The 16,751-nt window shown below is 49.2% G+C and overlaps 3 protein-coding genes across 3 annotated transcripts in view; all 3 read left to right on the top strand.

Annotated features, from left to right (window-relative positions):
- The window catches only part of DHX29 (DExH-box helicase 29), a 28,620-nt gene extending 17,798 nt beyond the window's left edge, over nt 1-10,822 (top strand). The window contains exons 21-27 of the mRNA XM_015277570.4: nt 443-667; nt 1,480-1,616; nt 1,987-2,080; nt 3,032-3,334; nt 3,893-4,024; nt 5,031-5,127; nt 5,848-10,822. Coding sequence (XP_015133056.2) covers nt 443-667; nt 1,480-1,616; nt 1,987-2,080; nt 3,032-3,334; nt 3,893-4,024; nt 5,031-5,127; nt 5,848-5,903 — 1,044 coding nt within the window. The 3' untranslated portion in view covers nt 5,904-10,822. The remainder of the gene's footprint in view (nt 1-442; nt 668-1,479; nt 1,617-1,986; nt 2,081-3,031; nt 3,335-3,892; nt 4,025-5,030; nt 5,128-5,847) is intronic.
- Nucleotides 10,823-11,749: 927 nt separating this feature from the next.
- On the top strand, nt 11,750-13,097 carry CCNO (cyclin O). Its single transcript, XM_003642984.6, has 3 exons — nt 11,750-12,033; nt 12,106-12,291; nt 12,369-13,097. Exons 1-3 carry the CDS (start codon nt 11,791-11,793, stop codon nt 12,852-12,854), a joined length of 915 nt encoding a protein of 304 aa, XP_003643032.2. The 5' UTR covers nt 11,750-11,790; the 3' UTR covers nt 12,855-13,097.
- A 914-nt stretch (nt 13,098-14,011) lies between these two features.
- MCIDAS (multiciliate differentiation and DNA synthesis associated cell cycle protein) lies at nt 14,012-16,154 on the top strand. Its single transcript, XM_040656227.1, has 3 exons — nt 14,012-14,480; nt 14,742-14,926; nt 15,033-16,154. Exons 1-3 carry the CDS (start codon nt 14,012-14,014, stop codon nt 15,651-15,653), a joined length of 1,275 nt encoding a protein of 424 aa, XP_040512161.1. The 3' UTR covers nt 15,654-16,154.
- The last annotated feature ends 597 nt before the right edge of the window (nt 16,155-16,751 follow it).

The raw sequence follows: 16,751 nt of genomic DNA, 5'->3' as shown, positions 1-16,751 counted from the left end.
CAGAAGAATGTTTTTTTTTTCCCCCCATTGTTCTCGATCTGAAAATTGTATTGCCAAGCATTTATAAGGAGCTTGTATTTAAAATGTTAGGTTGTAGCAAACAGTTTCACTTTGGTTGCAAATTAGTGCCCATATGTTGAATTGTCTCTGCAGGTTTGCTAGTCTGATGCTCACTTCTGACCACTGATAACACTTCTCTGATCAGTCTTCATGCCATACTAATCTTTCTGTACAATGTAAACTTTGTGTAGGGAGGCATCTTCATTCTTCTAACCAAGAGATTTGTTAAGAGAAGAAGGAACATGGGTTTTTGGCTGCAAGAACAAATTTTCCAGTCTCCTATGTAGCTGCTGTAAAAGTTTGTTAAATTACTGTCTTTGTTTTCACCTGATTTTTGGTAAAGTAGACTTCATTCTGAAATTTATGCATATTTGCTCTATAGAAATGCAACCTTGGCTCTCCTGAAGACTTCCTTTCCAGAGCATTAGATCCACCACAACCACAAGTAATTGGTAATGCAATGAACCTGTTAAGGAAAATAGGAGCTTGTCAGTTAAACGAGCCCAAACTGACTCCATTGGGCCAGCACCTTGCAGCTCTTCCTGTCAACGTAAAAATTGGCAAAATGCTTATATTTGGTGCTATATTTGGCTGCTTGGATCCTGTGGTGAGTAAACAAATATTGCCATGCTTATCTAAATTATTTCCATACTAGTATTTTTTATTTTTTATTTTTAGAAAATGTTAACTGTTTAATCCAGTTTATTACAAAATGGTATGCTGAAAGGATGAAATATGAAACTAAAATGTGTTATTTAAGGTGAAGGTACCTGACTATCCTGGAGGGAGAATATAATGTAAATGTTCTTAAACTCCAGTTGCTGTTCATAGGAGAGTAATCAAACTTGGTCTGCAGTTCTCACGGTTATGATGCCAGGGGGTGTGATGCTTGTAGAAGAAGCTCTTAAATATGAACAATACCAGTCTGGATTTGCTTGCAGCTGATGCAGGCTAACGGTGTTCTGATAGAAAGTTACTGCAAATTAACTTGACATGGTAACTTACAACGTGGGCACTGTAGTGTAGTTTACACTTTCAGCTAATCCTGGGTGCATGCAAATTGGCGAATGCATGAGAATGTTAGCTGCTGAAATCTGAAAATCAAAATTGTTCTGTAAATCAAAAATTCTCCTGGTAATATGGTGTAATCTAAACCAGCTGTTGTTCAATCTCTTGACTGCCACTGTATCATATTGGATATTCCTGTCATATGACAAACCATTTCATGTGAGTTTTGAGATTCAATACTTTAGTTTTTATCACTATATATTAGACAGTGTGTAAGTTGTCTTTAATATAAATAAGTTAATCAGAAATTATCAAATACTAATGTACCACATAAATAACTTTAAATTTTCTTTTACTTCTGTAATATTGCAGTACAATATTCTGAAGTGTTTTATGCTTTACTGACTGCAGGCAACTTTGGCTGCTGTTATGACAGAAAAATCACCATTTACTACACCAATTGGTCGGAAAGATGAAGCAGATCTTGCAAAATCATCTATAGCACTGGCAGTCTCAGATCATCTAACAATCTACAATGCTTATCTGGGGTGAGTGATATTTTCTTGTTCTTATGACAAAAAGCTAGTAACACAGGTAATGAGATTCTGGAAATTGTCTTCATGAGGCACCTTCTTTTGAGTGGTTGCACCTGAAGCTTTTCTCATCAGAATAACAGTAGATTGTTTAGCACGGCAACACGAAAGCATAATTTGCTTGGTACCATATTCTTTAAAATGTGCTTGCTCGTGTACCATTGGCATACTGGTTCTCTTTATCCTGTGTTTAAAGGATTTTTTTTTTTTGGTCTTTGTGCTGTGTTGATCTGAATATTGAGTATCGTAGTGCAAATATGGAGGGAGTATTATTGTACTCTGAATGCTATCCTTTTTGCTGTAGTAAGATGGATCTTTTCCTTAGGTGGAAAAAGGCTCGTCAAGAAGGAGGACATCGTGCTGAAATGACTTACTGTCGAAGAAATTTCCTTAATAGAACTTCACTTTTAACTCTGGAGGTAGTTGAAATAATTATGCTCTGCATTTGATACCCCTGAAAACATCCTACCCTTTTAAAATGATGATATATCACAGTTTTTATTTACATAAGTCACTGTGAAACTAATGCTTCCTCTTGATTTTCATGGAAACTACAACAGATGCAAAGAGCACAATAACACTATTTGATATAGCATATTCTCAGCTACAGAACACTATTTTTCAACATACTCCACCACTAGCTGTGTGTTTCCACCAGTTATGTACATACAACAGTCTGCATTCTGTGCTTGTAGAGATCTCTACCAGTGGAGACAACCCAGTGTCACCACTACTGAAATTCACCACCCACTGCCTTGCTGTGCTCACATCCACTGTTTGGTCTCCATAAATGTTCAACAAGCACTGATGAATGTCAGTGAGTGAAACTTTTCCACATGGAAGAGTTCAGTGAGACACTTTTTCTTCATCTGCATTTCCATGTCAGATGCTATTTTATCAGACAGCCCCTCTGCTGCTGTCTGTTGCACGGCAACAAAATTAATGGAATATTGGTGAGAATCTCTACTGCCATATCATCATCATTGGCCTCTGTCATGGGCCAACATAATAAAATAGGAGGCATTACTTTCAGAGTAGCTGTTGTAGATAAGACCACAAAAGACTGAAACAAGTCAGGAGGAGGGACTTGTGAAATGCATACTCTCAATTCAGGTAGCTGTGCCTGCACTTGCATTCATTGCTCGTTGTTGGTGTACATCTTTGCAGTTACTTGCATTGGAAAAATTTGTCTTTATTTCCATCAGAAAGTGAAAATTTATGAATTAAAATACTAACACTGTCTCATTCTTAGATGAGATCTTTCAAACCGAGTGACAGATAAGGCACAGTCTTACTTAACTCCTTAAGGACAGATTTCAGTATGAACCTGTTTCAAATTTACAGTTTTACTATTATTTTACTAATTTCAGGATGTGAAGCAAGAACTCATAAAGCTGGTCAGAGCAGCAGGGTTCACAGCACCTACAACTCAACATCGATTGGATGGAAATGGAGGCACACAATCCCTGTCTCTCCATGAAATTGCTCTTCTTAAAGCTGTGTTGACTGCGGGGCTGTATGACAACGTAGGAAAAATCATGTATACAAAATCTGTGGACATCACAGAGAAGCTGGCATGCCTGGTAGAAACTGCTCAGGGTAAAGCACAAGTGCATCCCTCCTCAGTAAATCGAGACTTACAGGTACATGGATGGCTTCTTTACCAGGAGAAGGTAATGTTATGGCTCTATCAAAGAGTTAACTAGGGAAAATAGTGAATGTAGTTGATAGTGTAGAAGTGGCATTGCACATCTAAGGTTAAGTAACATATGCTAGTGTGAAATACATGTGAATATCTGGTTCATCTTTAAGAGTCCTTAATCATATCTAATGTTTCCAATGTCCATTGTTCTGTGAACAGTGAAACAAAGAAAACTGACTACTCTGTGTGAAAGTGCACCCTTTTTTTTTCCAGTTCTTTCTTCCCACTCGTGAGAGGCTCCACAGCCAGAAGTAACATGATATTTATCACAGCCTTAAACAGAAGGGAGACATGAAATTTAGATTTTAAACAAGGAAGTTGTAGCACTTAGCCAATTTCCTGGTCACTCAAAGTGGTTTAAATGTTATGTCTTCTGTGGTATAGAGGAGGTAAATTGCCACCAACTATTGTGTACAATAATTTGTTAGGATTGGGTTGTTAAAGGAAAAAGAAGTACTTAAATTTGATTATGTAGATCTTAGGGATTTCTGTTTGCTTGGTTTTAATTCTCATGTTTGTTTATGAACAGGTGAGGTATGCGAAAGTGTACTTGAGAGAGACCACTTTAATATCACCTTTTCCCATTTTGCTTTTTGGTGGGGATATTGAAGTCCAGCATCGGGAGCATCTCCTGACAGTTGATGGCTGGATCCATTTTCAGGTGTGCTGGAATGGTGACTACTTTTTATGGTTCCATTGACTTCTGCATTACATAGTTGATGTTCAGTCTTGAAGTCTTGCTTTTGGTTACTGTTTATGTAGGTTGAAGGAGGGAGGAAAAGGAGAGAACTTAAGGGAACGATGGGAAAATCTGTGTGCAGTGAAATTTTTACAGCTAGCAGGAGAAGGAGTAGTCTAATAATGTGCAGCTTATTACAAATCAGTTCCCCCTCTTCAGGAAGAAAGTCAGTGTTCTTGCAGAGAAGGTGTTTGAAATAGTAACTAAACCTTGCTTCCACGGAGCAAATGTGTGCTATTATGAATTGCCCTTCCCTGCAGTCTTGCAAGTATGTGGGCACCTGTTGATCTTTGAAACACTACTTATTTTGATTTTTTTTGTTGCTGAAAGAAAAAAAAAATCCAAATGGAAAATCCCTCTTTGCTTGATTTGGGATAGGTTTATCTTCCAAGTTTCAGATTTATTTGGGAATGGAAAAACTGAATGCATTTTCTTACTATATTTTTTGTAGACAAACTGAAACAGGTCACATGCCAAAATCCTCTGCGTTCTGTTAAGTGGCAAACATTAGTTACTTGATTAGAACATTCTGTGCTCCTGTGGGCCCTGTGCTACACTCAAAGCTGCAAGTGCTTTCAGCTTAGCCCTGGGAAAAAAGAAAACAATTAGAAAAAAAGGAGGATATGGATACCAGTTAATAAATTCATTGTATGCTGGTTGTTTGGTATGTATGGGAACGTTCTGCTGTTCTTTAGACTGTGATGTTACAAACAACAGCTGCAAACAGATTAGAGGACATAGTGTAAGCCTAGTTCCTTCACAGATATTCTGTCCATACACTTAAAACCAGTGAACAGTGCATGTGCTTAATGTTTGTAGGAATATTGTTATAGACTTCAGTGTACGTGAGGTAGTCCCTTTTGTGTGTGTTTTTGTGTAGAATACCTTTGGCAATAGTGTAAATGTTTGTCTTCTCTGTTCTTTATAGGCTCCTGTAAAGATAGCAGTAATCTTCAAACAACTGAGAGTTCTCATAGAGTCTGTCTTACAGAAGAAGCTTGAAAATCCTAAAATGTCACTTGAAGGTAACTTTATTACTGCATTGCTGTTACAGTATTTACTAAATGGACCTTGTGGCAGATCTGGTAAAGTGTTGGTATTCTATACCTTCAACAGGATTAGTGTAACCTGAACATAATTTCATTATCTTCAGAAAAATTCAAAAGTTCAGTGCAGTTCCTACATATTATTAAGCTCATCCAAAGATGCATGGTGATCTGCACAGCTGTTATTTTAATCATATCAAGATGGTGGTAGTACATGGTGAAATATACTTCTCAAAAGAGAAAGAAAGTGACGTGTTGGATGAATTTTAAGTGTTATGTAAGTTATCTCACGATTTAGGATAATGGTGAAATTGCATCTCTGCTCCCTGAGGTAAGGGATGGAGGAGCACAGCTGAAGTTTTTGAATACTAGCTGTTCAGAAGAATACTGTAGATGGGGAGGAAGTGAGCTGCAGTATGCTAATGGAGTTGCACAGTCATTTTTCTCAATTTCTTTTGTGAAATACTGAAATGACCACAAAACCAGCTTCTTAGGGCATGTTTTTTTTTAATAAACTTAATTGCATCCTGTGGGCAGAATTTGCTAGCTTGCTCCCCAGATGGTTATTGTCTTACAGCAGAGTCCACCATAACCTAAAAAAATCAAAATTTTTCTTCAATTTTCTGTGATTTTTAGGAGGAATCTGTTTTTAAGCTTATTCTTTTTTACTTACTGTTGTGTTTGTGTTTTCTTTCCTAGATGATAAGGTTTTACACATCATCAAAGAACTGATAAAAACAGAGAATGGTAACTGAAACTGGACATAAGTAAGAATCCATGGCCTTGGTAATGCCAGGAGAAATACACACTCCAACACTAAATGAAAGCATTTAAATGATAAGTGTTTAATACCAGTTATGATGTTGGAAGGCTGCATGATTTCTACATAGAACTTACATTTCTATGTCATCTTTAAAGGTGAATGTGTACAGATTAATAAGTTTATCCTTTTACGCCAGCGCCATTTATCAGAATGTATGAATAATCATGGAATCACAGAATGGCTTTGGTTGGAAGGGACTTCAGAGATATCTAGTTCCAACTCCCCTCTTGTGTGGCAACCCTGCCCACATTAGATCAGACTGCCCAGAGCCCTGATTCATCCAACCAGGAATGAGGCATTCACAGCTTCTCTGGGCAGCCTGTTCCAGTGCCTCATCACCTTCTGAGTAAAGAACTTCCTCCTAGATCCCCACTAACCTAGATCTCATTTGAATGTAAAAACCATTCACCACTGTCCTGTCATTATCAGACTGTTTAAAAAAAAAAAAAAGTTTTCCCTCCTGTTTATAAGCTACCTTTAAGTACTGGAAGGCTACATGAGGTCTCTCCAGAGCCTTCCTTTCTCCAGGCTGTTGAACTCCTTCAGCATTTATTTCTAAGAGGGGCGCTCCATTTCTCTTATCTTCATGGCTCTTCCTTGGGTCTGCTCCAACATTTTCACGTCTTTATGCTGCTGGGGGCTCCAGACCTGGATGCAGTACTGTAGGTGATGCATTACAAGGGCAGAGCAGAGGGGGACAATCACCTCCCTAACTCTGCTGGCCACCCCCCTTTTGATACAGCCCAGGATACAGTTGGTCTTGTCTGCAAGTGTACATTGCTGGCTTGCCTCAAACTTTTCAACCACCGGAACCCCTAAGTCCTCTTTTTCAGAGCTGATCTTGATGAGTTCTTCTCCCAGTCTGTATGTGTGTCTGGGATTCCCCTGAATTAGGTGTAGCACCTTGCACTTGTTGAACCTCATTAGGTTCATCTGGGCCCACTTCTTATGTTTGTACATAAGAAATACATGCTTTGAATTACAGGCAGATCTGGCATGATCTGCCTTTGGTGAAGCTGTGCTGGCTGTCTCCTATCACGTCCTTGCGTTGCACATGCCTTAACATAACTTCCAGGAGGCTCTGCTTCATGATCTCCCCAGGCACAGGTTTGAGCATCATTGGCCTGTAGTTCCCTAGGTCTTCCTTTCCACCCTTAAAAATGGGAGTGATGTTTACTTTTTCCAGTTACAAGAGACAGCCTTAAGTTTTTGAAGATGATGGAGTGTGGCTTGGCAACTGCATCAGCCAGCTCCTTCAGGACGGGGTACCAAACAATTGCTGAGTTTCATCAGATGGTCTTGGACTTCCACGTAAAGTGGAAGAGTCTGTCTTCCCTGCATAGAAATTTAGGGATGTAAGGGATGTGGGAAGGCTGACAACCAGTGTAGATTGAAGCAAAGAAGTTGTTTGAGTACATTAGCCTTCCACGTCTGTTGTTGCCAGTTACCCTCTCTGATAAATGAGAAGGGGTACACTCTCCTTATTAGGCTTTCTCTTGTGACAAATACAGCTACAGAATCTTTATTTTTCACATCTTACCTTTACACATACATGGACAGTGTCCATGTCCTCTTCCCAGGCTACAGTCCCCTGCTTCCACTGCTTGTGCATTTCCTTCTTATCCCTCAATTTTACCAGCAGGTCTTTTTTCAGCCATGCTGGTTTCCTGCCTCCTTGGTTTGACTTTGTATGCTTGGGAATGGAGAGCTCTTGCATGCTCAGAAAAGCATTCTTAAAAGCTGCTGGCTCTGTTCCATTCCTTTGTCCCTGAGGGCAGTTTAGGGACGGGGTTCCCAGGGGATGTCATCCAGTAATTCCTTGAACAGATGGAGTTTTGCCCTTCTGAAGTTCAGGATCTTGACTCTGCTCTTTTTCAGGAATACCAGGAAGCTATCTCCTGAAGCAAGAAGACCTTGTCAACAGACTTCTCTTGATCAGTCAGCCTAATGTCCTTTATTATTCCAGTCCTAAATTTTGCCCACAACCTCCCAGCCTGATCCTGGCTGTTTCTCAGAGGCAATTTCTTGCAGTCTATCCATTTGTTAACATAGAGGGCATCTCTCCTCCCTTTTTCCTTGTCTATATCTTCTACAAATCTTGCAGCTCTTGAACTGCATTGTTCCAGTTGTGCAGTTTATCCCACTGCATTTCCATGGTAGCAATCTGGTTATGGTTTTCTAGTTACAGCATGGCTTCCATCTTCTGCTTGCTTCCCATGCTGCATGCACTGATGTAGATACACTTCAGCTGGGCTATCAGTCACATTACTTTCTAAGAGGAGCCCTGTGAATTCCTTTAGGACTTCAGTGAGTGTTTTCACTGCTTCTTCCTAGAGGGACAGTGTACCTTGAGTCTTCCCTGTTACTCAGAACTGCACTGACTTCCGCTGCTGAATCTAGTTTAAAGCTCTGTTAACAAGGCCAGCCAGCATGCTGCCCAGAACATTCTTGTCCCACCTGTTCAGTTGTGTCCCATCCAATATCTACATTCTCTGTCCCTTGAAGGGACAGAGAAGGGACAGAATCAAAGAACCCAAAGCCCTGAGTGTGGCACCATCCACATAGCCATTCATTCACCTGGTTCGTTCACGTCCTCCTTCCTGGGTCCCAGTCTCCAAGCAGGAGAAGAATGATGAAAGCAGGTTCTTTTATATAAAAATGGCTGTGGCCAACTCCAGTTTTCTTTGCTTCTGGTACACTGATCATAACATGGTCATGGTGATGCAGACTGTACTAGTAATTCAAAATTGGGTCTTGAATCTCAGTAGGGTAGTGCTCCAGTAGATGCATGCAAACAGAAGACAGATACTTCGTACATTGGTTCTGCAAGTGTTTTTTTTTTTAAGCTATGAATATGTAGTACTAAAGCAACATGTCTTACAAATATCTTCTTTTCTGTGTGGTTTACAATTTTAAAAAATGCTGTAACAAGAAGACAGTGTACCATGTTCAGGTGCAGGGCTTAGCCAAACACATGTAGTGACCACCAGCACATCTCTCCTTCCTTTGTGTTTCTCACACTTGTTCTTCCTCATTCACCCCGATCCTTGTTTCTTTCTGCCTTTGGCCTGTCCCTGGAGGCAGTGGAATAAGATTTGCTTTTCCACAAGCCCTCTCTTACCCTGTAATGATCTTTGTATAGTCTCACAAGCCCTTTTAAATCTCATAATGCTCATGATGACTGAGTTTATCTCTTCTTGGTTAATAAAGTTCAGGCTGACTCTCTTCAGTGCTAAACTGGAGCAGTTCCTTAAATGTCTGGGAAAAAAAAAAATATCAGTGGCTGAAGACCTCAGGTCTTCATTAATTGTTAACTTGTTCCTTAATTTTTGTGCGTCTGCATGTTGAACTCCATAGAATCATAGAATATTGAAAATTCAAAGCCCGTGTCTGAGTGTGTTGTCCAGATGCAATTTGAACTCGGTCGGCTTGGTGCTATGACCACTGCCCAGGGCAGCCTGCCTGGACCTTACTGCCCTCTGGGAGGAGCCTTTTCCTAATTCCCAACCCGACTCTCCCCTGACACAAACTCTTTTGTTTTTCTTGCTTTTATACTGAATAGTCCTTAACCAGATAACATAATGTAACAGATCCTCTTACACGGTTTACAACAATGAAGTGAGAATTTCAGATCAGGATCTCAGCTGTTAAAGTAGAGAAACTGTTACCTCTTAACCATGCAGCAGTTATACTCTAAGCACTAACTCTGTATGTACAGACAGTTGCATAGTGCAGGTTTGTTTCATTTGAGAAGTACAGGTTCCATGCAGCAGGTTAGTGGCGCCTTCCTTTTTTAGGAGGCAATGAGGAAAATATATGATCTTGAAAGAGACCAAGAAAAATATAGAGAGATACCCCGTTAGATGATGATAGGAGAACTGGTAGTGCTGTGCTAAAGGGAAACCATGAGATAGTAGTAAGCTGACCTATGAACAGTAGCTGATACTTCATCCTGGAAAAAGGCAAGTCTTAATGCTTTCCTAGGGCCTCTGAGGTAAAAGTAATCAATCTGCTATCCTTTATGAATGATGATAAGCTAATAGTGCTCCAGCTTTCCTGGAAAAGACAGGGAGTGCGTTATTTTTAATCGTGAAGTCTACAGCGCTTGAAGTACTTCTAACTGCTTAGTTTGATCTTCATGCCTCAGTTTTGCACTCTGTTCCTTAGATGCATTCTTTTTTGTAGTAGAAGTGTAGGTATAAAAAAAAAAAAACTATAAATTGCATTCCTGGAAGATAAAGTTAAATCTGCATCCCAGATGGCCAAATTTCAGGCAAATGATTTCCTGGGTTTTGTTCTAGCTTAAATCTTTTATTTCTTTCCTTTAGAAGTATGAATTGGAGATATATTTCAGTAGTTGGACAACTGTTAAACTCCTGTTTCTTTTGGATTTGAATTTCAGACATCAGTTGGTATCTTGAAATGGCTGAATCCCAGTAAGACTGTTAATTGTCCTTGAGGTTTTTCTCCTTTATTTAATCATGGTGAATATAGACTCTTAATTCCATTTACGTATGGTAATGTTGAAGCTGATAGGAATTCTTTGCATTTCTCCAGCATGCCCTGCTTTGTAAACTCTTCTTCAGTTGTTAACACAAGGATTTATTGTAATAACTAAGGAATTGGTGACTGCATTTGGAGTGATCAGCGGTCTCTGCAAAACAGATGAAACAGGTCAAGCTGTGGTATTGCAGATAACTGTGCTTATCTTACAATTTAATGGGGATTTAAAAAAAAAGATCGCAGTGGCTTTCTGCGTATGCAGAGTATGCGAGCAACTTTGTGCCTGTGCTCTTTTGAATGGATAAATTTTCTTTTTGTTCCATGTATTTAATAAATACTTTTACTACACTGTTGTTGTTTTCCCTCAAAGCATTTGTCAGGCTCTCACGGAGTTGTCTAGATCAACCTGGGTCCATGTTCTTCTCTTCTGAGAAGCAGCTATCTGGAAGTCAGTCCGTGGAACTGGAGTATTAACTCCTTAATTCCCTCTGCTTTACGTGAGGTTATGATGTGGAATACTGCTAACAAAAATCATAAAACCGTGACATTCCACCTCTTATTCTACATCACTACATCATGCTTTATTTTTATTTATATATATATATACACACAAACAAGCAGTAATTAAAATACATTATACGTGTGTGTGTGTTTTTATACACACACACATGGAATTACTGACTGCACTTCCCTAGCATCACATTCCCTTGTGCAATTCACATTGACCTTCCCCATCTTTCTGCATCCCCCACCCAGTGCACCCAGGTCCCTGGGCAAAAACAGTTCCACGGAGAGGTTTGCCCTTCCCCGAGGCTGGGAGGACCAGACTGCTTTTCCCAACATGCTCTTTACATGTACTACAGGGACCTTATCTCCCTCTACGGTATGCAGGGAGCCGGATTGGGTAGGACCATCACGATTGATAGATCCTCTAGTATTGACCAGCCAGGTGGCTTCTGCCAAATGCTTCTCCCAGTGCTTATATGTTCCGCCACGCACGGTAAGCACATAACGCATTCTGGCGCTGCGAGATCGTGGCGAGGTGATGTAACCAACCTGCCACTCCCCCCCTTATTTATACTTTTGCCTCGCCCGCCACCGCGCGGCTCTCAGCCGCATCCCGGCCGCTTGGGAGGGGTGCGAAGGTGCGCGGAGCCGCGGCGGCCCGGCTCCTCCTCGGCCGTGTCGTGGGTTTTGTTTTGGAGACCGATTTCCTGCCGCTGCCCGCCCCCCGCCTCCCGGCGCTCAAATACCGCCGGCGCAGCGCTGCCGCTCGGACGCCTCCGCTGCGCACGCGGCTCGCGGTGTGCCCGCCCATGGTGGCGGCGACGGCCGAGCGGCGGGAGGCCACCCCGCAGGGGCCGGAGAGCGGCCCCGGGCCCGGGCGCTGCCCGGGGCACCTGAAACGGCGGCGGCAGCGGCGAGAGGAGAAGCCGACGAGCGGGGAGAGCCTCCTGGAGCTGCAGACCTTCCGCGAGTACGGGGAGAGCTGGTACCGCTCCCGCAAGGGGCTGGAGAGCCGCTTCCAGCCGCGGGAGCCGCTCGCCCGGCAGCCGCAGGTGGGGGCTTCGGGGAGCGCGGGGCCCGGCCCGGCCCGGCCCGCCCCGCTCATGCCGCTTTTCCCGACGCAGGTGACGGCGGAGGCGCGCTGCCGGCTGGTCAGCTGGCTCATCCCCGTGCACCGCGACCTGGGGTACTCCTTCGAGGCGCTCTGCCTGACCGTCAACATCCTCGACCGCTTCCTCGCTACCACCCCGGTGGCCGCCGACTGCTTCCAGCTGCTCGGGGTGACGGCGCTGCTCCTGGCCTGCAAACAGGTACGGCCGAGCGGGTGAGAGCCGGCTGCCCTCGCGCCCCGGCAGCCCCTCTCCTCGCTCCGTCCCTCCCCCCGCAGGTGGAGGTGCACCCCCCCAGCGTCAAGCAGCTCCTCGCCCTCTGCTGCGGCGCCTTCAGCGGGCAGCAGCTCTGTAACCTGGAGTGCATCGTCCTGCACAAGCTGGGCTTCAGCCTGGGCGCGCCCACCGTCTCCTTCTTCCTGGAGCACTTCACCCGGGTGCGGCTGGAGGCGCCGGGCGCCGACCCCGGGGAAGCGGCGGACGCGGGGAGCCTGGCCAGGGGCGTAGCGGAGATCAGCCTGGCCGACTACGCCTTCACCAAGTACCCTCCGTCGCTGCTGGCCGTGGCCAGCGTGGGGCTGGCAGACCGGCTGCTGCAGCACCGCTGCCCGCTGGACCTGCGGCTCAGCGGCTACCGGCGTACGCGGCTGCGGGACTGCATGGCCGAGCTGCGGCTGCTCGTGTCGCTCAACGCCGCGGCGCTGCCGCTCGTGCTGCCCGCGGAGGTGGCGCGGAAGTGCCCGTGGCTGCGGGGCGGCGACTGACGGCGGGGCTGCGGGAGCCCCGCGCTGTGCGTGGCCGCGGGTCGGGCGGTGACCGCGTGTGGTGCCGCGGGGGATGTGCCCGTGGCCACGCACCGTACAGCGGTTGTTTTGTGTCTCTGCATCCAGCGTGTAAATAACACACACATCCCCGAGTGCCGCGTTATTTATTCGGAGGGCGATCCGTAGCGTAACGGCACTTCGGGCGGAGAGCCCGAAGGAACAGAAATAAACTCTATTCCTGTACATCGCCTGAGCGCGTGCATTGCCCGGGGCGGACGGGGGTGGAGGGAGGTGCACGGGCGCAGCGGGGATCACATCGACACTCATGTCCCAGCAGTTAATTAACGATTAACCCGTCAATGTAATCGCCCGCTTCACACCGTGTGCTGGCTCGGTGATGTTCGTGAAAAGGAAGAAAAAAGCAAAACATAAGCTCGGCGCAGGGTAAGAGAACGGAAAGGTACATCACACAGCACGGGGCTGTTACCCCTCCTGGCCAATCCGTGACCCCGGGCGCGCTGTCAGCCGAGTGGCGGTGTGGCGCCGGGAAAAAAAAGAAAAAAGGAAAAAAAAAAAAAAAAAGGAAAAAAAATAGAGTAAGTTTAAAAAATCAGCGGGAGAGACGTAACACAGCAGCGACCGTTCTTTATTTCGTTGCCCGTCCGCGCACAGAGGTGCGTACCGGAGCGCCGCCCCCACAGCGCGCGCACGGTGCGGCGGGACGGGCGGTCTGCCCCGGCGTGCGCCGTTCTGCGGAAAGCCCCGACACGGCGCGGAGCCTCAGCGCGCAGCCCGACGCCTGCCCGCAGCACCGCCGGGACCCGCGGCGGCGGTCCGGGCCCCGGGGTGGCGCCGGGCCATGCGGGGTTCGGGGGGGGGGGGGGGGGGGTTCTGTTCTTCGCGGCGGTTCCGCCCCGCCCCGACAGCCCCGTGGCAGCGGCACCGCGGGCGCGGACTCCGCGGGAGCGGGAGCGGGCTTGGCGGGACGGTTCCGCGCCGGGCGGAGGGAGGCGGGCGGGCGGGCATCCCGCGGGCTGGCTCCGGCCCCGGCCCCGGCCCCGGCCACGGCTCCGCGCGCCCCCGCTGCGCGCCCGCGGGGCGGCACCGAGCGGGGAGCGGAGCAGACGCGCCGGACGGGCCGGGGGCGACGCGGCGGCATGGAGCAGGGCGGCCGCCGGGCTTTCGGCAGCATCTGCCCCAACCGGGCGCCGGGCCCGCCCGCTCGCGGAGCCAAGAAGCCGGCGCGGACCGGCGGGGCGGCGGCGGGGACACCTCCGGCGGGGCTGAGCCCCCGCGGCCCCGCGCCCCGTCCCCGCCGCGGCCCCGCCGGCCCGGCCTCGGCCCTCTCTCACCGCCGTCTCTCGCCGCCCCAGGCGCGCGCCGCCCGCGACTGGCAGGAGCTGACAGCCCGCGGCCCCGTTCTCCCCGCCGCCCCGGTCGGCCCCGCCGCCCCGCCGCAGGTAACCCGCGGCCCTGCACGGCTCCGGCGGTGCGAGAGCTTTGCGGCCGTCGGGGCCGACCCCGCCCCTTCACCGGGCTTCATTCGTGCCCAGGGCCCGTGCCTGCAGGATGAGCCGGAGTTCGATTTCCAGGATCTCAGAGATGCCGTCGATTATTTTATATCTGGCAAGTAGATGTCCGTCCTCGCCTGGCCAGATGTGGAGTAACGCAGTGTCTGGGTGCTGCGTTCGGTCTCCCTCTGTTTTTGCTTTCTCGGGTGTTTGGGTGCTCGACAAGGCAGCGCGTCCCCTGGGGTAGAACTGAAACCCAGGGGGGGGCAGGGCGCGCAGCAGGGACACGGCCCCCGGGGGGTGCTCAGAACGGGGGTGGTGAATCAGGGTCTGCACCCCCAGCCCCGTGCCATCACTCTCGGGGTTTTCTCTCCAGATGCCTCCGCCTGGGTGCCCCCGCCGCCGGACTGCTCTGACTTCGACTTCTCTCTCGGCGAGGACGTGGCCTTTGGCACCTGTGCGGTGTGCCCGCAGCCCCCGGAGTCCCTGCAGCCGTGCTGGCGGGATGCTGCCGAGCAGCACCGGCAGGCACTGGGGGACGCTCTGGAGGAAAACAGCCAGGTAGGGCCCGGGACGGGCTGTCATCCCGATGGGGATGCTGGCATGTCCGCCTGTTCCTCGGGCGCCGGAGCTGTCCCGAGCGCCCCGTGCCCGCTCGTGCCCGCAGCTGCAGGAGGCCCTGGCGCAGAAGCAGGAGGAGCTGGCGACGCTACGGGAGAGCAACGTGCAGCTGAAGGAGCTGGCGAGCCAGGCCCGGCAGCTGGCCGCAGTACTCGACGTGAGTGCTGCCGCCCAGCAGTGCGGGGCGCGGGGCGGCCGGGCCGCACGGAGGGTAGCGGGGCGAGGCGCTGCGGGGCTACGGGGCGGCGCGCTGAAGCCTCTCTCTCCCCTCTGGCAGAAGCTGATGCTCCCGCAGCGCCCCGACGGCGCGGATCTTCCTCCTCCCTCTCCTCATCCTCCTCCCGCCGGGAGCTGCGGCCGCGCGGAGGCGGCGGGCGTGGGCGGCATGCTGCGGGCGGTGTCGGCGCAGTGTCGCGCGGCTCTGCGCAGCCTGGCGGGCGGTCCCGACGCCAAACGCCCGCGCTTCCACGGCGCCTTCCGCGGGCTGCGCACCGCGCGCGCGGCCGTCCCGCGGAGCCCCGGCGGCGCGGAGCCGGAAGGCGGCGGCAGCCTGCGGGCGGCCCTCGGCGAGCAGGGCGGCATCCGCACGTTGGCCTTCCCGCAGGGCAACGCCTTCACCCTGCGCACCGCCGGCGGAGGGTACCGCTTCCGATGGGTGCCGCGCTGAGAGCCCGCGGGGTGCCCGCCCGGCAGCGCTGCTCTCTGGGCCGAGAACGGGTGACTTTTCGCATGCCCGAGGCCGGAGGGGCGCTGTGCGCCGCGGAGGGCCGGGAGGAGAGAGCGCTGTGCACGCGCGTGGCCGAGCAGCGGGGCGGCTGTCTGCCCTCGGGAGGCGCTGGGCGCGGGGATGCGGGGAGAGCTGCGTCGGCCCAGCCGATAACTCGCCGTCGGTAAGCGGGGTAATGGATGTGGAGCCACCATACGGCGAACATCTGCCCGGCTTGCGCAGTGGGACGCAGAACCGTCTGTGGAAAACGGCAGCTGAAAACCGCAGCTGTGACAGGAGCGGCGGCTGCGGGCGGCCCGTGCCACGACGAGCCCTCTGGTGTGTTCGGGCGCGGCTGCCCTCCGCATCGTGGCGTTTTAAATCCACGGTGTTTACAAACTGCAGTTTGTCATTCATGTCTGCAACTGTCCGTGTGTGTTTGCACTCCGTGTGACGATTAAACAGTGCCTAAAATTGCCTTTGGTTTGTACCGATCTAACACTGCGGTGTTTTGCATTATGCGTGCATATTTGCTTTCATCAGAGCCAATCTAGCAGCAAGCTTTTCTTCCGCACGGAGCTCCTCTGCTCCCTGTGCCCAAGCAGAAAACTTCAGGGTGGAACACACCGCTGTTATTGCTCAGCACTGTTACCCGAATTCAGTGCTGACTCACAGGAGATTCAATACCTGTGAAATGATCAGTTTTTCCACTTCTCAACACTTGGACGTCCCAGTATGCCATGCAGGCTTAGCAGCAAACCAGCAGCGCTGTGCTGTACCACTATGGTGGCAGCAGTGTTCCGTGGTCTCAGTGGAACATTTCTTAGGGCAGCCATAGCTCTGCCCTCAGTGCTGTGTGAGTGACTCCTGGGAGACAGCAGAGGTCGGAGGGTCTGAGGCCCCCCAGTGTCTGTGGTTCTGCAGTGCTCCAGCATCCATGTCCCTCAGTACTGCAGTCCTTCGGCAGCTGTGGCCATGCTCTCTGGCAGAGACATCCCAGCAGGGCTGATGCTGAAACTCTGCTTGGGACACTGAGGGCTTGTCCCTGGGACAAGTACA

The sequence above is a fragment of the Gallus gallus genome, chromosome Z (assembly GCF_016699485.2).
Source record: "Gallus gallus isolate bGalGal1 chromosome Z, bGalGal1.mat.broiler.GRCg7b, whole genome shotgun sequence".
NCBI classification, from domain to species: domain Eukaryota; kingdom Metazoa; phylum Chordata; class Aves; order Galliformes; family Phasianidae; genus Gallus; species Gallus gallus.
This window is presented reverse-complemented; position numbering and strand designations above follow the sequence as displayed.